Source organism: Puntigrus tetrazona, chromosome 6 (genome assembly GCF_018831695.1).
Source record: "Puntigrus tetrazona isolate hp1 chromosome 6, ASM1883169v1, whole genome shotgun sequence".
Lineage (NCBI taxonomy): Eukaryota > Metazoa > Chordata > Actinopteri > Cypriniformes > Cyprinidae > Puntigrus > Puntigrus tetrazona.
Window position 1 is genome coordinate 19,326,664 of NC_056704.1, and position 21,043 is coordinate 19,347,706.

Consider the following 21,043-nt stretch of genomic DNA (forward strand, 5'->3'; position numbering starts at 1 on the left):
GTTTTGACTAACCACAGAAAAGGAAATGAAAATGTTGCTTAGAAACAGCCTAGTACAACAAAACACACGGACATGGTTGCCATGTTTATGATTGAAACAAACACAAGGAGTCCTGAATACTAGCTGTACTTCATTACTTTTAGAACCGGAGAACATAAAGGAGACTTAAAGCATGAAGAAGAGTGGAAAAAAGAGGGGCTTGATCAAACCATGCACTTTTTTCCTGCAGGGCAGTCTGTGATTTGTATTCAGAGCTCCCGGAAATCATGGGACAGATGACTCATCCGTTAACCAAAGCTCTCTGGAATCTATGGACACCCCATCCAAACAAAGACACTGCAGACTGCACTCTTGACACAGAGAAAGCACTATAACCACCGACAAGAGCCAGTTAGCTTCTTCTAAGTCAGAGAAATGTTCCACGAGAAATTAATTCCTTCTCTAAATAGGCAACCTGCTGCCTGTTACATCACAGGTATTTTAATCGGCATATAAGCATTTATTTTTAAAAAAGTGAAACGTACAGTATATTTTTTAAATGTATGCAACTTTTACAAAAACTGCAGAGAACACTGAAATCAAGAAAACACAAAGAAAGAAAGAAAGAAAGAAAGAAAGAAAGAAAGAAAGAAAGAAAGAAAGAAAGAAAGAAAGAAAGGATCAGTTTTCAAAAACTCTTTGTGCAAACTTCTCTGGTTTCTTTCACCTCCTGGGTGTGTTAGGCCTCTGGGTGTCCTGTTCTTTGGATCATAGATATTTCAAAGCAGCATCTTTATTGCAACAATTAACTACATATTATTGTTTTTTTGCCATTCTCGGATATCAAAACCCGTGACATAAAAGCTGGGTTCACACGGTTAAGTTTTTAATAGTGCTTTATAATGTTTAATACGATCCCAGTGAGATCTTTTACAAAATCAGCAATTCTTCATGTTGGACTGTACAATTTTCATCTCAGCCACGACTATGAATTTGCATAGGTTTTGTACTAAAACAAGAAAAACCATCAAGATAATTTGGTCCTAGACAGCCAAATTGAGTTCAGAGTGTTCATAGTGTTACTGATCTCCAAATATTAAGACGTTATCTTGAGCTTTTGCATTTATGACCTTGTTTTTTTAATACAACTTACAATTTATTTGGAGTCTTTACCAGTGTTTTTTAATCACATATTTGGTCAGTTATATAATTTTTAGCAATGCCTTAAAAGGCCAAAAGCAAGTGAGACTATTTGTAGCAATGCAGTTTTCAAAAACATCCTAGTGGATAAACTATGCCTTAAAGGGATAGTTCAGTCAAAAATGTCCATTCTAATGCTCCAAAGTTTCTTTTGTAGAAATGTATGTTTTTAAATAGTAAATCATTTCATTTGAACTATGATAAAGGATCTAAAGTAAAGGGGGAAAAAGTTTTAATGTAGTTCACATGTGGTCTTGGGAAAATGCACACATAGGTGTAGCCTGTCCCAAAGGTGCTTGATCAAAATCATAAACCATTGTTTTCTTTTTAAAACTCTGTTCTTAGTTAAACTTGTTATTTAAGCTTTCACTAAAGCACTGTGGGACTGAAAGCACATAATGAGACTGAGCTCAGGGCTGTATCTCATTGCAAGTACGTATATGTGGCCAGATTAGCACAAGGATTGGGTTCAGATGGAGGGAGGCAGAGGGTTGATTTGAGGCAGAAAAGGAGGGAGAAAGGATGTGGGAAGGGCGTTAGAGATCACTGAAAAAAAAGTTAGGGAAAAAACGGACCTTGTGGGCAGGGTCTTTGCTGGTCAATGTGCGTGTGTCTGTGAGTCAGAGAGAGAAAAGGAGGAACAGAAAGAGTTTGGTGGGGGTATAAAAGCACACAGTTCTCTTCCTGTAGCTCTCAACGGCTGACGTCCCTCAGCATATACACATTTTCTCTTGCACTCAGTACTTCCTTCCTCCACTACCATGAGCTTTTACGCACCTCAGGCCTCTCACATCTCCTTCACCCGCTCTGTGCCGGTACACCGTGCTGCTAGCACGTATGGCGGGGCAGGTGGACATGGCACCAAGATCTCATCCGTCTCTTCCATGTCTCTCCGTTCTGCTCCTAGAAGTGGGGGAATTTCTTCCTCCTCAGCCTTCAAGGTGAGCTCAGCAGGCATGGGCGCTGGTGCAGCGGGGTCTCTGGCCAGCACTGCCTCCTCAGGGTCCATCCTGGGCAATGAGAAAGGCCAGATGCAGAATTTGAATGACCGTTTGGCCGCTTACCTGGAAACGGTACGCCGGCTAGAGAAGGAGAACAGCAAACTGGAGATACAGATCAGGGAGGCCCTGGAGAAAGGTGGACCTGAAACACGCGACTACAGCAAGTACAACGCAATCCTGGATGACCTAAGGAGGAAGGTGAGAGACATTGCTGGGTTTATATGCTTTGTCTGAGTGTGTACTTTCCATATGGTGGGGGTTCAAAGCTGCAAAAGGAAGCATTTGAGAGATTGCGAGAGCAGGCGGTTATTTATGTTAGGAGGAGGAGAAGATGCCAGATGTGTTGAATTACATGCAATCAAACTGAAATGTAGGAGCGAAGCCTAGAATTAAAGTTTTGCACAAACAGAAAATTGCAATTTTTTGTGTTAATTTTAACAGAGAAGCTATATCATATAAATTTTCGGTAAAAACCTTTTTCCTAGTTTGTGTTCTGTATGAAGACAAGTAAACTATGAAGTAAACTATGTTTGCCTAAATATTTTTGCTTCTTTGTCACCCAAACCTGAGCCTTTTTAGGTATAAAGTATGTCTTAAGAGTATAAAAAATGTTTTTGTAATGTTCATGAGATCCCTTTGGTGCAATAAAAATGCATGATCAGATTTCCGTACATCTCAATGGAGGGTGTGGCACACGCCCTGTTCTCTCTCTCCTCTTTCTTTTGTGCTTCTTCTGCTTTTCTCTATACGTATTCTGATTCTGTCTGAGGGAATTCCTCAAACCCCTCCACATTTGGTTTTAAAATCTGCGCAACCATGGCAACGGTCAACACAAATACAGCATTCACAATCATTTCTAAAGCATTAGAAGAATGTTTGACCGACTACAGCCAGCTGAATCAGAATCTCTGACTAGAGTCATAATGCAAAACAGATGTGGGATAAGCAATCGCGCACACACACACACGAGCAAATGCACCCACACAGCCACAATGGCACTCTCTCGCACACAACATGAATGCAAAAGAAGAACTCCATCATTTACCGCAGATATGGTTACATAACATTTATTGTTCCAAAATGTCTTTGCGTTAATACCAGATGTAAAACTGCCAAGTACAAACCTAAGCTAATAAAAAAGGTTCTAAACTAAAAAAGAATGCTGAATGCTTTTTATTAAAGAAAATGTCAGACAGCCGGGTCTGATAAGCAGAAGCACATGATAATGTGTACCAGCTTCCGCTTTTACCAGTGCAGGATGTGGCACACAGACAAATTTAGTATGAGTATTTTTTGATCATTACTTTCATTCCATTTTTGTTTAATACACATTTAGATAATAGAGTATATTTACAGATATGCACAAATTATATTTCATACAGTGCATCAAACATAGCCATAAACCAAAAATATATATATATTTTTCTCATATTTTATAGTCTTTACCATTTCCAAGGTTTCATGTTAATACCAAGTATAATTCAGAAGCTGATTCTAGGTAATTACGTGATTAGATAAGATTATATGCCTGAACCTTATTCCAAGAATGCTATAATTAATGCTACAAATTTATCTTTTGTACAGTTGCTAAAGAACAAATAAAAGCTGAATGGATGTCAGAAACCAGTTTTGTTAAATATGTGCTTTGTTTTGCCTGTAGGTGTTTGATGCCACTTTGGACAATGCTCGTCTTGTTCTGCAGATTGACAACGCTCGTTTGGCTACAGATGACTTCAGAGTCAAGTCAGTTTTCATTATTACACCACACAACTTTTCACACAACAATATTTCTTGTTACTTGGTATCAAAGATCTTGCTTCTGAAAATGTGCTCTTTTGTTAGAATCACAAAATAGACAAGTCAACCTTCAGTCTGACAGATGCTTGATTGAGGACTGTTGACATGCACACACAAGCATTTTTGGCGCATTACTTGAAAGGCTATTTTGTGTGTGTTATAGGTTCGAGAATGAGATGGCCATCAGGCAGTCCGTGGAAGGAGATATTGCGGGTCTGAAGAGGGTCATTGATGACACCAACGTTGGTCGCCTGAATGTGGAGGGTGAAATTGAGTCCTTGAAAGAAGAGCTTCTTTTCCTCAGAAAAAACCATGAAAATGTAAACAATTTAACACTAGATGCATGAGATTCACACACAGAATGAGATCCTCACATCTCTGAATAAGCTTAAAAACACCATGATACCTTCTGATGAGCACAGTTTTCTTTCTTGTGTTGATGTATTATCTTATTAAAATAGAAATCTGGAAAAAAAAATTGTGTAATCTAGTAAATAGATTTATTTTTAGCAGACTAAAATACAAATTTTGACAGGGTCTTTAAATTAATGAGTTTTCACCTCCACAACATGCTGACATTATCAAAATGCAGTAAAAGTCACAATATTGTAATTTCATACTCTAAATGTCTCTGATTTTCTTTCTGTTTAACTTTGACAGGAAGTTGGAGAGCTGCGAAACCAGATTGCCCAGTCAGGTGTTCAGGTGGACGTTGATGCACCGAAGGGGCAAGATATGTCTCAAGTAATGGAAGACATGAGGGCTAACTATGAAAAACTTGCACTTAAAAACGCAGAGGAACTCAAAATGTGGCACGAATCTCAGGTGCAGAACCTCTGACCACCAACATAACAGTAATTTTGCTTTAACTGAACTCCTCCACGTAAATCTAACCAACTCTTTCTCCTCAGATGTCAGATGTTCAGGTGCAGGTGGCTCAGAACACAGAAGCATTACAAGGTGCACAGATGGAGATGAATGACCTACGGCGACAGATTCAAACGCTAGAAATAGAGCTGGCATCCCAACAAAGCCTGGTAACTTGCACATGCGCACCATATGATGAAAGTGTTAGATTGTAGCATTTTTAATAAAATTATTGTTTTTTTAATTATTGTGAAACTGTCTTTATAGAAAGCGTCGCTTGAGGACACGCTGCAGAACACAGAGCTACGTACAAATGCAGAGATGGAGAAGTACAACACCATCATAATGCAGCTTGAAGCTGAGCTGGCACAGCTGAGGTCAAAGATCACAGAGCAGGGTCAGGAATATGAAGCCCTGCTTAATATGAAGATGAAACTAGAAGCAGAGATCAGCACTTACAAGAAACTTCTAGATGGGGGAGACTTCAAGTGAGAAATCAAATATAACTTCAGTTGTTGTATTTTGCAGTGTATCATATATATTTACAGGGTCTACTTTATTTTTGTTGTTTAGGCTCCAGGATGCACTAGATGGCCGAGAATAATATTACAGGCAGCGATCCTGAAGAGCAGACCACAAAACAAACGTAACTTTTTAGATAGCATGCACATGGAAACCTGCGGTAAATCATTGTCATTTAAAGGTCCTCTTTCACTCTGTCTAGACCACAATCTATACAACAGGACACAACAATTTCAACATGATGTCATTTACAGGGTAATCTGTCAACAAAGCCTGTTCCACCCTATACTTTGAATTTACACAAATGTGCAAGTTTCAGAACAACAAAGGCAGCTTTTAGAACATCAATTGTGTATTATGAGCCTTTAAAATACATAATTCCTTGTCATTGCACAAATTATACAGTAAACGTACTATTACAATGAAATGTGAAGGGAAATGTGAACTTCTCTATTCAAAGCAATAATGAAATAAAAACATGCTTTCTAATTGAAATTTGGATTGGATTGAAATACTTTTTACATGCAATGGTTTCCTCTTTTAAGTTCATGTTTTGAACATACAAGGGTCATGGTGTATTTCACACAAGATTTAATAACTTCAGGCAGGACGAAATGTATTGTACACACATTTAAAAAAAAAGTGATTGACATAACTGCTCCAGTTTATGATCCATTTTCATGGTTTTAATATGATAAATAAAATATGTCAGCTGTTGGACAAACACTAAGACAGAATACATTTTATAGACAACAGTTGAAACACCAGGTACATATGTGTCGTTGCAAATGCTTTAACTTCTACTTACAAGATACACAAGCTTGTTACAGCATTTAATGTCGGCCATTTGAAGAGCTGTGAAGGACCATCTGGTTCCTCTCCAATGAAAACTAAATTAAAAATGACTACAAAATCCATACAACTTCTAGTCTATCAAACATTTAATTTTATCAATAAGAAATTAAACCGTATTAGTACATGATTTCATGCTATGTGCTAATTTTCCTAAGACGATGAAGCGCAGATAAATCTAGAAAAGTCACTGGGATTTGTTTACTTGACTTTCGCACAATGAGCTAATGCCATGACAGCTAATTAGCTTGCTGGAAATCCATTGCTTGGGCACTGTAAGCCTTCAACTAAACAGATTAGCAGAAAAGCTTAGGTGGATTGATTTTGAGTTCTTCAAACCAGATTCAGATAATGTTAATAACTACAAAAGTACTTATTCTAATAAACAAGATTAATGATTTTGATAAAAAAAATACACTTCAGCTTTAAAAAAAGAGATAAGTTGAAATATTAAGAATAAGTAATTTATATTGGAAATAATTTTTTAACAAACCACTTTTTTTACATTCTGACACTAAAACGTTTAGAAAGCAAGTTATTTTAAAGCAACAAACTATGATATTTTTTGGACAATTCTAACTGGTATCTGGTGAATTATTTAAGATTTAGAGTGATTTAGACTGACATATAAAAGCTGACAGAAGTCTCCAATACCTAGTTGCTAGTATTCCTATTCATCTTAATGGCAATTGCTAGGCTAGTGCATGCAACCTGGAGGCTGCCATTTTTGCTACAGGAACATTTGTCATGTGACTGATCACCTGGGAACTTGTGGAAAACTGCTATGGGCAATTAGCGTTTCCACAAAAAAAACGCAATTTCCACAATAATACTCTGGTACATAAGAGTAATATCCCTTTAATGTAATTATTTCTGTGACTCAGAGTGCCTGCTGATTATAAAATCTCTCTTTAAACTGACATTATGGCTGTTCAAACATGCACAAATGTTACTAGACCAATAGGAGTCGCATATGCCAAGATATATTTATTTAATATCCTTCACGCAACTTTAGGACAAAAAAAGAGTTAAGAATTCAAATGGATTTATTATTGATTATATGAAGGCATTTCGCATGAGGGGAAGGGAAAGCTTCTCGAGTGCTCATTTATGTGGAAGAATTCCTCTTCGCATTCTTGGGATCTTCAACACGCAGCAGTATTGCAGCCAACAGCACCCTCAGCTGTTTACTTGATAGAACTTATATTTTGATATCCAGATCATTTTATCCAAACAATCATTGCCTCCCAAATGAGAAACAGAAACACAGATATATAAATATATATATATATATATATATATGTCATTGCATTAGGCTGATGCAAATGCCATTTGTGTTCATGCAATCATTACCAAACCCTGTTAATTACCAGTAAAAGATCTCCAAGCTCTCTCTCTCTTTCTCTGCTCAAATACTTTCAACAAAAAGGGAGGGCAGGGGAGGGGAGGATTTGTGTGGGGGAGGGGCTGTGCATGTGAGCTGTTGTCACAGGGACAGAGGGAGGTAGTGCAGAGTTGGATAGAAGAAAAAAAGAAGAGGCAAGAGACAAAAAGTGTGAGGGCATGGCCGCGTAAAGCTTGGAATTTACTTATAACTGCTACAATGCAATGAAGATCGAAGGAGAGGGACTGGTATGTTTCTTAATGCATATGAAATACCACTGCAGCATTTATCAGATTACATTTTAAAATCATTCTGTCTTCCTCTCTACCTCTCATGAGGCTGTTTAAATCCAGGTTAATGGCTTTTGCATGTGATGCTGAAGTTTGCATGTTAAGTTAAAGAGAATGAGAGGAGAAAAATCCTTTTGGTTGCACATGCATTTTGTATTTATGCATCATAATGTCACATTTACTATTTGCTACAATTGGTTTGTGTGGTTAGTGTTGGCATATGAAATTCTAAGATGAAACATTTGACATGTTTATTTTAAATAAAAGTAAAGTGTTCAGGTAATTTATCTTTTTTTTCATTCAGGTTATCTGTTTTTATGAGATATGGTGGAAAGATTGTTGTACACCATGCATATAGAGTCAGCTCACAAAAAATACTGAATTTCTGTTAAAATAGCATGATGAGTTGATGCACAATGTAAAACATGCATTATTATTAGGGTGTTAGAGGATATGATTCTGGTGGAAAGTGTGTGTTCATCAATAAGAGTAATTAGTTTACCAGCTGTTTTTTTTGCTCCCATCTCACCATCTCATGAGCCTTTTCAAATCATGGGGAGATTAAAAAAAATCATTATATTGTGTTTATATTTTGCTTTTGAGCTGCGTAGTAGCCAGCCTCCAAGCAGAGAACATTTGTACTTAAAAGGATCATGCAATATTATGAGTAATTGATTTAGCATTGCAGATCTTTGGCCATGTGTTAAAATAAGGCTTCTTGATGTCCTGTGTGTGTGTGTGTGTGTGTGTGTGTGTGTGTGTGTGTGTGTGTGTGTGTGTGTGTGTGTGTGTGTGTGTGTGTGTGTGTAAAGGATGTGCTTTGTAAATAGATCCCAGGCTGAATTCTTAGCATTCCGGGTGCAGCCATATTTATGGACGGGATCCTGTCTCTTCAGTGGAAGTTTTAAGAAGTGTGTGAATTAGAGGGCAGCACCATAAGATATAAATACAAGGATAAAGCAGATCCATATATAGAAACAGGCAGTTGTCAGCATTAGATATTTAGAAATGAACAAGAGCAAAGATTTGTTGGGATTAACAATCTTAACTTTCTAGAACCTGGGCGAATAATGTTCATTTATATTTGTTTAAAATGCTGTTAAATGTATTCCATCAGTCTCTTAACCTCTCTAAAACTTTGTTCTCATCTGTTGATTCTAATCTGCCTTTATCTTCAAGAGGGTACATGAAAAAAGGCACAGATGTATACACAAACATATATAAATATAACTGGTTGTAAATCCAGCACATTTAATTTGTCCTACGCTCATCAAAATGTGTGAGGATGATGAGTACAGCGTTACTGAGATTACATTAGCACAGATTAAGATGCGAAGAATAGATCACATCTTGTCCAGATTACTAAGCGGTTCCATATGGTGAATTCTTGTGTTAGTCCAGTTGTGAAGTTGAAGGGCTTTCATCTACAACACCACTAACATCATTCACTCAAAAATTTGAGTGATGAATAATTTCAAATTAAGCTGTGCCTGTAGGTAGCTGTCTTGTGCATTATTTCTCAAGTTAAATAAAAATATGCAAAATGTTTTTTGTTGTTGTTTTTTTGCATTGTCAACAAATATTTTTTTTTAATAAATAGTAATGTGCATAAATTTCGCATTTTTCATTTTTGGATTATCTAAAAATATCTCTACCTCTAAATGATTTTTAAATACTTCATTCAATTATCTTGTTCATTATTTTTCCTCAATGAACAAAAAGTAATGGGAACTTCATGCAAATTTTTCAGAATTATATTTCTTGTGTGTCCCTTTAAATAACTCCTCTGTTTCTAATATAATATTTTAGTAACATCATACAGCATTTTCAGAATTTTCTTGTTTGAATAAACTTACCCTTTAAATACCTCATTTTTGCATTATATTTCAATAATGAATAAAATAGTAAAATCATGCAGAATTTTTCAGAATTTGTATTTTTGGGCAAACTTTTGAATTATTCCCTAAGAACGAATGAAAATAAACAGCAAAATTGTGCAGAATTTCCTGAATGTTTATTTCTTGGTGATGGATTTCTATTTACTTTGTTTTAATTTGTCAACAAGAAATAGAAGAGTAACATCATGTAAAATTTTCTACATTTTCATTTTTGGACGAACTAACCATTTAAATACCTCCTTTACCTATCTTGTGCATTATTTCTGAACTAATTCCAATTAATAGTAACATCATGTACAATTAAATATTTGAAAACTATTCCTTTAACACAAATCACATCAAATATTCTTTCAGCATACAGTATGTTAAAAACTTGTCGTTATTATTTATCTTTTCCAGGTGTGGCAATGATGCAGTGGTCATCTGAGTGGGCGGAGCAACACTATGATGTCTCCTCCTCCACATCACCTCCAGTTCACCCTAAGCCCCTCCCCTTTCCACAGCCCAGTCGCCCTGCGTTCTCAGGCTACAGCGACGACATCAGTGCCCTCAGTGCCTCTAGCTTGCTAAAACGCTATGCTGAGAGGTATTCCTTCAACTCGGCTTTACCAGAACATGGGAGCTTCCTAAGAAGTGAGCAGCACCAGGAGCCATGGCCAGGGGGATACAGCACAGAAGGGCTTCCTGGTTTAGACCCATTGAAGGGGAGTGCAAGTGATCACTCAGAACAGCAGTACAGCAGCGGCCCCACATCTCAGGATTACCCATCATCCTACAGCAGCCAACACCTGCTGCCTAAACCATCCTATCTTCCCTCACCAGCGTTTGCCTTGCCGTCTGCATACCTGCCACCCGCACCAGGCTACGCTTATCCCCAGCAATGCGGCCTGAGTGCTAGTTACCCTCACAGCACCCCTTCTCTGCTGCCCTCGGGTCTACACACCCCCACACCTCTTCACAGCAGCCATGCTGCTGCCGAACTCCCACGCAACAGGAAGTTCGGCTTCGACCAGTCCAAAACTGCCAGAGTGTCTCCATACACGATCAGGGACAAGACCGAACGGCAGAACAGCGACAGTGCTGGGAATGTCAACGAAAGCTGTGGGACAGACCTCCAGAGCTACAGGCCCGATAGACTTTCCACTCAGTCCGATCTTGAGGCAGATTCTGTGGGTAAGACCAGTAATCTTCGGCCTCTGGAGACACGGTCTTACGGAGGCCCGGGACAGTACACATATCCCTGAGTCTACTTAATGTAGTCCAACTATCTTTTTTTTTTTATACATGTCTATAGCAATACTTGAAGCTAACAAACATCAGGGCAAATAGAATTATGGTATAAAACCGTTTATGGACTGAGAAGTCTCTCTTATGCACATTAGCGTTAATTCTGACTGCAGCTTTAATGAGATCTGTAGCACAGACACTCTTTTGTATCCCTGAAATCACTCTTTCTTTTTTTATTCTCTTCCTTTCCTCTTTTACTCTCTCTCTCTCTCTCTCTCTCTCTCTCTCTATAATTATGTTGTGCAGTGAAGCACATTATGGTTGCAAGTACTAATCCACTGCTTCAATCAATGAAATCCAAGCCAAAGAAAGACTGAAAGAGAGGAATCGAAAATAAAAGAGAAAGAGTTTGTGCTTTCATACATTTTCTCAGCGAGCATGTCAGTGGTAAGGTCATGGATGTTCTTCAACACTGAAATCAGATAAAATTCCTCTTGTTTTAGGAATATAAGGTAAGGTTCCTCTATAAACTTTGAATGTAATGCTGTTTTCCCTCAGGAATTGCGAATGAAGCCATACTTAATGTTTATCTTATACATTTTTTGAGTTTGACAGATGTCTTTGTCTTTTATTGTCTAGTTAGTCTCGTTTCTTTGCCATGTCTTTCATTAAAAAACTTAAAATGTATTTGTAACCTTACAGTATTTCAATGATAAAAATCATAGCATCAAAGCATATTTTTACAGGACGCATAATATATCTGGCTTCCGCAGGGCCACTGCAAAAGGCTAAAAGGCTCTACGCAGTCTTTTTCACTATTCACCTATTGTGACTTTACTATGGAAACCCACAGAGCTGTCCCAGCCCCCTGAGTTGATCACTGGATGTGTTTTCCTCTGACCCTCTGACCCTTCTCTGTTTTAAATGAGGCTTGTGAAAGAATAGAGAGCTTTTGTTATGGTGAGGCAAATGGGACATACACTGAAATGTACAAACCGAAATGAAAATGGCAGTCTAGTTAATATTTAATTTTAAATTGTATTTTACTCTAACAATTGCAATATACAGGACAAACTCCTTTTTAATACATGTACAATACGATCTACCTCACTGTTACAATGCTGTATGTTCAGAGTACACAATTGTTTATTATGTCAAAATGTCTACCTCAACGAAAAAATACACAAAATAAAACTATTGTACCAATATACCATTTGCTCTCTTTGTGTGTGTGTGTGTGTGTGTATTTTGCATAAAAACTGAGCCATTACCTATGATAAGACTGTAAAATTGTTTCTCAGTTATATCACTGTGATAGCTGAATTTTCAGCAGCCATTATTGTTTTTGTAATTTTTAAAAAATAAATTTAGTCATTTATTTATTTTAAAATGAACATTTTGTTTTGTATATTTAAAAAATAGTAACGTTTGCAGTCTTATTCAAATAAACGTGGTTCATTACCTTCATTATTACACAATCTTCTTACGGCTTTTACAGGCTTTACAGTAAACAGTATTTATGCTTGACTAGTGCTGTACTTCCATAAGGGCCAGTTGCACAGCTGGTGCCGTCAGGTCACCTTGTACCCTGTCCAGGATGACATTCGCATATCATGATCTTTAACTCCCAACAGAAATCCCCTCCTTATGGCTGTGCAGATCCATGTCTGTATACACTCTTTAATCACTTGATCTTTCTAGGAAAAGGTCAAGATGATGCTGTGTTTTTTATCCAATCCTTAATTATAGTACAACTTTATACCCATTTATAATATTGTCGGTTATAAAACAGTATTATTACTTGTGTGTTGTTGCCTCTAGTGGCAAACCCTTTAACCAAATATTTTTATACACCCTTAAACAATCCTTATCATTAATAGTTTTCACATTCTACTCATTCTGGATGTCCTTACTACTCTTAAACCAAACGCTAAACACAGATGCTGACTTTTGACTCTCCAATTCTTCCTTATAGTGACCCCCACCCAAAACAGCTCCCTGCAGTCAATGTGCAGCAGAGTGTGACAGATGCTCTATTCTCTTCGTCCACCCCCACCTCCCAGTACACACAGCCCTCAGCGCTTTGTTTTTCAGAACTTTCAATACTGTCCTCGCCTCAGTGTGAGCCGTTTAATCTTAGACTGATGAATTGGGTCTTTCATCTTAGGGATCAACATCTTTGTGCAGCCTAAGACCATTTTTTGTGATTGGTTCTTGGTCTATACATTGACCCATGTTTTATTTTTGTCTCTCACACAAATTCCGATTTAGCTCAATCCGTATTGATAAGTGAGTAAATCTTTCCATCCATGATTATTTTCTGAAAACATCGAAATCTTTCCCGGCACTTTATATACTCTCTTTTATAACACGATTAAAATATCCTCATACTACACAAACAGTGATAATGGGGCATATGTAATGGTGAACATCTGAATATGACATACAGAGAATTACAGAAGCTTTGTACAATATTGTTTTTGCGTTTTCAGGTTTCAGGTCGTTTGTCTCCTGAAAGAGAGATAATATTCACCTACAGTTGCTCTCCTAACACATTTAAAACGATAATTCACAAAGAAATAAAAATGACGTTATTATTTACTTAATGAACATGAAATAAGTTACTGTGTATCACTAAATGTTTCCCAACCCTTCCAATAAGGCTCAAACATCCATCCATTAAAACAAATAATGATCTGTTTTTTAGTCACATATTCATGATCATTAATCAGGTGTGGAGCAAGATAAAGAGCACCAGAAACCTAATAAAGTGATTAAATACTAGACTAGTCCCTTGTGGTTTGGCAAATGGTAGTTATTTAGTCTAATTAAAGACATTTCACATCGTACCACAAAATGTGATAACCTGTTCTTTTTGTCAGGCTATGTCTTTCTCTTTTTTAACCACCAATTTGATGTAAGGACATGGACTTTTGTTTTTAGTGACCCTTTGTCTGCCTCACAGTTTAAAGGGGTGGGGTGGAGGAATGCTGTCACATACACAACCTTCAATTCGTCATGATAAGAACACAGCAAGGGAACCAACGCAACCCCTTAATGACACCTAAAACAGAAACCTTAGGAAGTGTTTGTCAGCACTCCTTACAAAGTCAATGTTGCATGCACCCACCAACACAGTACAGTGATTCCCAAACAGAGGATGTGTGCCTCAACAGACCTTGATCTAGAGGATACTTTTAGATTATAATGTGCTTTTTATTGTAACATTTCTCCAACAAGAGTAGATTATCATTTTCCTCATCCTTATCTTAGGCAAATATATTTTTAACACTGTTATCGCCTTTAACTCTACCTTTAACCCTACCTTTTTTAAAAATGTATTTACTTCGTTTTTTTTGCGTATTACGAGTATTTAGTATTTTTGCGATATTCTGCAATAGTGAGATCTTCAGAATGTATCTTTCAAATACAGTCTCGCGACCGACTAGTTCGCCTAGGTGGCTAATTCGTACAAATTCGTAGGTTATACATACAAATTCATACAAAAAAAATGAGCTTGTATGAATTTATTCGAATTAGCCACCTTGTAAAACATGTACAAATTGCAGTGAGATCAGGCTGATCTTTCAGTTGTTTAGCAACAACAAATCCTTAACTGAACTGCCCTCTACTAAAGGGGTCATAAACAGAAATTTCCTTCGATGTTTTGACATATAAGAGGTCATTGTGGTATAAAAAACATTTTGTGCCAGAACTCAAAACTTTCTTCTTAGCCTAAAACAGCTTATATTGAAGGTCAGCTTGCGGAATGTACCACTCTATTATGGAATCTGCAGAAGATGATCAACGCCTGCCTCTACATCGCCTGTTTAGCCCCGCCCACTGATTCGTACATATAGTAGAAAGGGAAGGTCACACTGCCCTTTTCATTCAATTAACTTCCATTCATACGCATGCGTATAAAAAAAACAAAGGCAGTTCCCTTTAAATATTCATATTTCTATTAAATACATTCATATGTACTTTTGAGGTAAATTGACAGACAACATGTGAACTGGAGTGAAACCCAAGACCGCTTACCTAAACTAAAATGTCTCTTCAAGAGCAGTAAAGTATATAAAGTCCAACTGGTGTGCAAGAGCTAGAAAAGACGCTTTTTAAACAAATTAATCTGTATTCACACTGTGGCTGTCCAATCAATGTTATCCACACCGCAAATATGCAAAGAATGTTAACTAGTTTGTACGGTACAAAAAATACAAACCTGAATACTTAAACTCTTAACAAAAAAGAACAAATTAATAAAAACAACCCTGGGTTGTTTGTATAAAAATAAAAAAATAAAAATAATGGTCTTCCACCACATTATATGTTGTGCATTATTCAAAATTTTAACAGGAAAATTGTTCAGCAATTTTGACAGAAGAAAGAAAAACACAAACACTCGAGCATAACTGGAAGGCTGCTTTATTGTTTGGAAAAGGTTTCGTGCTCAAATGAAGACAATCTTTCACTGATTCTCACTAAGTCAAGTGGTTGTGCAACACACCCTCTCCTCTCCAACATCAGTGGCAAGAGATAAGAACAACATTATGAACCAAAACCCACTTGAATTATTGTCAGCAAATGAAGGAAATAGCATCTCAGTCATGCTACAAAAGAATAGACAGAAATCAGTATTTATAGAAAAATAAAAGAAGTGGCTGAAAATTAACATAAGCTGAGCACAGAAGGCAAACTGTTTCTCTTTCTACAGACTCAACCTTTAAGAGATTCACTGAGTGGCCAACGCACTCTATTTCCCGCCCCATGCTATTTGACAATCTCTGATGATGAAGTCAGGCTGATGCCAGTTAAGTTTTCTTTTTTTATTTTCATTTTTTCCGCTTTTTGTGATTTTTTTTGTATTTTGTCTTTTTTTAAGTATATTTTTTTGCTTTTTAATAGATGTCACAGACATTCTTTAGTTCAGTTCTTTCTCCCAGTGCTCATTTGAAACAAGCTCCACTTGTTTAGGAGAATTTTATGCAACATCATCTACATTTTCGACAAACAAAATTGGCAGCAAAAGGCACCTTAAACAAACATACAAAGACAAGAAAAGCATAATATAAAGCCTAACCAAACCTAAGACTGCAAATTGCATTGCTGTGTATCTAAGAGATGAAGAACAAGCTAAGCTTAAGTCAAGCTGCATCACACACATTTAAAGTGACCAAACTGTCACGCACGCTTGTCCTCTCCCCCCCACCCTACACGCGCACACACACTCGCTCTCTCAGACTCGGACTGAAAGATCATGGCATTAGCCGATTAGGCCGGAAGATGAAAACAGGGTTTAAGGGGGAAGAACATGTGGCGTCCAGTGCATATGTACGTAGTATGTGAGTTGGAGATGGTAGGACGTATTCACACAGGGTGTAAATGAATTGCTGGTAGTGCATTCCCCTCCCAAAAACGGGCGACATAAGCCATAGCGAGCAGCCAGTACATCACCGTGCATTGAAAGCTAGACCCGTGCACGCACACAGACAACACTCGCTCAAACCCAGACATCTCAAACACACACACAAACGCACACTGTGTGGGCCAGGTCAGAGTTTTGGTCGTTCACCGAACGTATTGCACAAAAGAAAGAAGAACGTGAGCAAATGACAGCCAGTAGTGCTTCACCTCCACTCCAAGCAGAGGTCAACACAGAGGAGGACAGTGCTCTCTCATATCATATATACATACATATGTATATGTGTGCATATATATACACATATGTACATATACATGTATACATAGATACATATGTTGTATAGCTCTATATATATATATATATATGCCTTGATTTATGTATAGATTTATATATACTTTTTGCATTTAACATATTGGATTCCCCTCTTTAATGTGAAAAGTGTGTCAAAAAATCTACACCTTCTAACAAATATGTCACAGTCTACCTAGTGAGACCAGGGCAATGAGTGAAGCCATTCTATTAAGGTTATAATTATTTTTCAGTATTAGATTAATAGCAGTATTTTTTTTTTTAGTATTTCTGTATTTACAAAAAACTATGCATGCTGTTAAAATAAAATTATATATTACATTATTTATAGTCTCTTAAAAAGTTCATTCTTAACTTTTCAGCATTTTGTGCTGCTTACAACATAGCCTATACTGTACAATATATTTTTTAAATGGATTTTTCATTCATTTTTTTTTGGAATGAATGTATGATCTGTTATTGGTTCTTTTTCTGTTATCGTTTATACAGACGAGCCTGCGTGGCTGCATAAATGAGAATGGTTGAGCTTTGCTGAGCAGAGTTTTTTTTTTTTTTCGTTTTGTTTTGGTTCAGGTCAACACCCTCGCATGCAGCAACTGGACCATCGACACCAGATGAAGGGAAAGGGAAAACCGCTGACATCACTAAAAGAAACTAAAAAATGTCGCTCTGATGTGTGGAGTTGCCCGGCTCACAGTAAGCTGCTGTGGGACCAGTGCCGAATGGTTATTTGGCATTTAGTGTGGTGGTGTACTGAAGAGAAACAAGGCTGACCAGGGGTCGAATAACTGCACATTTAAAAACCAAGGCCCTCCGTAGAACAGTGGTGAGAATTATAAGCAATATTCTCAGTCTGCATCTCATTTCATCATCACCTCTACAGCAACACGTTTCTTGCAGTCTGAAATCTCTGAAACTCGGCTCTGTGTCAGATAGCCCTACTCTTCTCTCTACATGAGAGGTCGATGAGGTGGGAGAGCTCCTGCTTCAGCTCCACCCCATGTTACAAACATTCTCCGGACCGAGTGGAGGCCCTCGATGATGACAAAAGAGTCACATGATACACCGTGTTGTATCCTGAGAATAATGGGGAAAGTCAACAAGCATCAGTCTGTCTGAAAGTGTTAAGCAGGAGAGGATCGCTCCACCCCTGAGACATTCCAGAAACTTTCAGACACAAATTGCACACAGCAGATAATCAGACAAACATCTTTGGCTTCTCCTTTAAACAGCTGTGACTTTCCAACCATCCAGCTGTCTCTCTCAAGTCCTGTCCTTTTGTCCTGGCTACAATCAAACCATTGCTGAAGATGTGATGGCTTCATACACAGATAAAAACGTCCAGCTGGTCCTCAGGGGACAAACCGGGACGAGACTAGACGTAGACACGCTGCAAAACTATTTAAAGAAATATAGCATGTAAAAATTTAAAATATCAGAATTCTTCTATTTTTCTAAAATAAAAAAAAAAACTGCCACTTTCTCAGAAACGGTTATAGCTCATCTCATCTAACCCCTGATGAGGATTAAAAATGCCAACCAACTTGCTACACCCCTAATAATGCCCAAACCTTTGACCCCCACCCTCCCTCTTGCCCCTCCCTGGACCCACCTACCATATGACCCGCAGCGCGGGCAGTGCTATAGGTGAGGTAAGCGATATTGCTGCATACAAATAAAATAAGAAGCTTTAGGAATTACAGTGTTATTTTGTTTCATTTTCCCCCCGTCTCCATACACACACTTTCCGACACATTTAGTGTTCCCATTCATTATCTCCTGAGCAGCAAAAAATGGGATGTCCCTTGTATCCTTCCTCTCCAATAATGTGCCACAATGCTAGTATTTGTTTCAATGTACGTAAGCCACTGATTAGTAACAGGCATTTTGCACCATCTGAAGCCAGTCCCAAATTCTGTCCTAATGTTTGACAATCTATTTCGGAGCCAAATTGGGTTTTCAAACGAAATTCGATTTCTGGAGGTAAATTTAGCCAGTGGACAGCCTCAAACATCGTCAAGCCACTGTGGTGGTCTGTATTAGTGTTTTGTGGACTATGATTACTCATGCAAAATTTCTGATCAAAACATGCCATCATGCAAGTCATTTCTATGCATTGAACAAGCACAATAATTTATTATTCATTTGGAGATGTGTATTGGGGGCCCCTGGTTATTGCCCCCGGTCCTATCGGTGTGAAAGCCCATGTAGAAAAAGCCTTTTGATGCAGGTATAACAAAGTTATCATGACACAGTTACTGAGGGTGACATGGGCAAAATGTTAAATGTTAAATTCTTATTTTTCCTCCTGTTTTCTCCTTTTTTTTGCCGCTCAAATAATGTTAAGACCATGTAAAATATATATTCGATGCTAACAAACGCAAAGAGACCGTTGGAATCAGCCAGACTCTTGGTTTTGTTTCACACTCATGTCTATCCTGCTCATTCTCACAGTAACGTTGAGTTCGTACACATATATGAAATGAAACTCCTTCTCCATCCGCCTCAGGAAGCTGATCCATTCATGAATAGCAGTGTTTGTTTTCTGCATGGAAAGTTCGCCGACGCAGTTCAGAAGCATGGGATTCGATCCTATTTCTCCCTTGGATAATCACATTCCTGCTCGGTGAAGAGTTCCATACTGAAGCGCAATATAGCCCTCTAAAATACACTTGATCAAGTATCTGTCTTTTTAAATTCTGTTCGTATTGGATTCTGTTTAAATCGAGTCTCGATGCAACAGTGTCACACAGGAAGCTGATTATGTTTGGTTTAACTCGGAAGTGTCTTCAAGCTTTGAGGAACCCCAACACTTTTCTTCTCCCCGATACGCCAGTGACGTTTGTAAACAATTTTTTGTCGTGTTACTTCGGCTTTGTTTTTTCCTCTTAAATGAAAGTAATCTGTACAGATCTGTATAGTTAGCGTCAGGGTTTCCATTCGCTTGAAATGACAGTTTTTGTTATAATATCGTCATGATCGTTATCGCTGTCCACGAGTGTTATACCGCAGCAGTCTTAACACTTGGATTCCCTGACGTCTTTTTGGTTTCGGCCCTTCTCCTTGCGGCCCTTGCCTTCGTTGTTGTCGTCCTGTTTCTCCTTCTCGGGCTTGGTGACACTGTCATAAGACGGCAGGGATGCAGTGGAAGGCGTGCCCTCTTTCTTCTCCTGATTGGTCCCTCCGTTCTCCAGTTTGTTGTTGGCAGGCCTGCGTTTGCAGATGAAGCCTCTGCGTGCCAGATGGGCTCGGTACGCCCTCTGGATGATGATGGCTGACACCTCCTCCTGCTTACGCCGCAGCGTGGTAGTGATGGGCTCGTATGACACCTTGGAGGGATTCGCTGCCACGAAACGTTCCTCCATTTGCTGGCGCATCATGTCCAGGTCGCCACTGTCGCCGAGCACACGCTTGGTGAAGGCGAACAGAATATCCAAGCAGTGAATGCGGTCGCCACTCACCATGGGCATGTCCATGGCGATCAGCTCGATAATGTTTGGCTTTGGCACACGGAGAGGATGTTCTAATGTATCTGCAAAGTCTGGCAGCTTGGCGAAGGTGATGAACTGCGAAGCATCTGGGTCGAACTTCTCCCAGATTTCATAGAAGGACTCAAAGTCGTCTTCGCACAGTGGGTCAGCGCTCTCCTCGGTAGCAACGCTGAAGTTCTCCAAGATGATAGCGATGTACATGTTCACCACAATCAGGAAGGACACAATGATGTACATCACGAAGAAGAAGATTCCCACTGAGGGATTGCCACAGTCGCCCTTGACTGTGGTACCTGGGTTCTCCTTCTCGGGGTTGCAGTCAGGTGGATAGTTCAAGATAGGAGCCAAGAGGCCATCCCAACCAGCTGATGTGGTGATCATGAATAGACAGATCATGCTGTTGCCAAAAGTTTCAAAATTGTACATGTCATCAATTCCTACTTCTCGTTTCACGTAGGCAAAATTAGACATGCCAAAGATGGAGAAGATGAACATGACCAGGAACAGCAACAGGCCAATGTTGAACAGTGCAGGAAGTGACATCATCAAAGCGAACAGTAATGTCCGGATGCCCTTGGCTCCTTTGATTAGACGCAGAATACGACCGATTCGAGCCAGACGGATGACCCTGAACAAAGTTGGTGACACAAAGTACTTCTCAATAAGGTCTGCCAGGAACATACCTGAAAAATCAAGCAAAGGCAAATTACAAAAGGGTCCAAAGCTCATGAAATGTGAAAGGACGTGTTAAGAAAAATAACCCTGTCTGTTGGTGAAATCTCATTTGGACGCAACACTCAC

At 38.5% G+C, this 21,043-nt stretch overlaps 3 protein-coding genes across 5 annotated transcripts in view; 2 read left to right on the forward strand and 1 right to left on the reverse strand.

Moving 5' to 3' along the window:
- Window positions 1–1,855: 1,855 nt before the first annotated feature.
- On the forward strand, window positions 1,856–5,861 carry krt18b (keratin 18b). The gene is made up of 7 exons (XM_043242578.1): window positions 1,856–2,378; window positions 3,841–3,923; window positions 4,141–4,297; window positions 4,638–4,802; window positions 4,889–5,014; window positions 5,112–5,332; window positions 5,418–5,861. The coding sequence occupies exons 1-7, from the start codon at window positions 1,941–1,943 to the stop codon at window positions 5,446–5,448; spliced, it is 1,221 nt and encodes a 406-aa protein (XP_043098513.1). The 5' UTR covers window positions 1,856–1,940; the 3' UTR covers window positions 5,449–5,861.
- Window positions 5,862–7,743: 1,882 nt separating this feature from the next.
- On the forward strand, window positions 7,744–18,295 carry si:dkey-195m11.8 (fidgetin-like protein 2). Its single transcript, XM_043241902.1, has 2 exons — window positions 7,744–7,850; window positions 10,190–18,295. Exon 2 carries the CDS (start codon window positions 10,198–10,200, stop codon window positions 11,032–11,034), a length of 837 nt encoding a protein of 278 aa, XP_043097837.1. The 5' UTR covers window positions 7,744–7,850; window positions 10,190–10,197; the 3' UTR covers window positions 11,035–18,295.
- Window positions 15,430–21,043, reverse strand: part of scn8ab (sodium channel, voltage gated, type VIII, alpha subunit b) — a 48,572-nt gene continuing 42,958 nt past the window's right edge. For all 3 annotated transcript variants that reach the window (XM_043241899.1, XM_043241901.1, XM_043241900.1), the window contains one exon: window positions 15,430–20,925. In XM_043241899.1, coding sequence (XP_043097834.1) covers window positions 19,769–20,925 — 1,157 coding nt within the window. In that variant the 3' untranslated portion in view covers window positions 15,430–19,768. The remainder of the gene's footprint in view (window positions 20,926–21,043) is intronic.

What these genes read in the sequence shown, in the direction of transcription:
- krt18b (XM_043242578.1), top strand. Translation starts at nt 1,941, where the DNA reads ATGAGCTTTTACGCACCTCAGGCCTCTCACATCTCCTTCACCCGCTCT. An exon ending in AAATGTGGCACGAATCTCAG is followed by an intron (nt 4,803 to 4,888) that starts GTGCAGAACCTC and finishes CTTTCTCCTCAG; the next exon opens with ATGTCAGATGTTCAGGTGCA. An exon ending in TGGCATCCCAACAAAGCCTG is followed by an intron (nt 5,015 to 5,111) that starts GTAACTTGCACA and finishes CTGTCTTTATAG; the next exon opens with AAAGCGTCGCTTGAGGACAC.
- si:dkey-195m11.8 (XM_043241902.1), top strand. Translation starts at nt 10,198, where the DNA reads ATGATGCAGTGGTCATCTGAGTGGGCGGAGCAACACTATGATGTCTCC.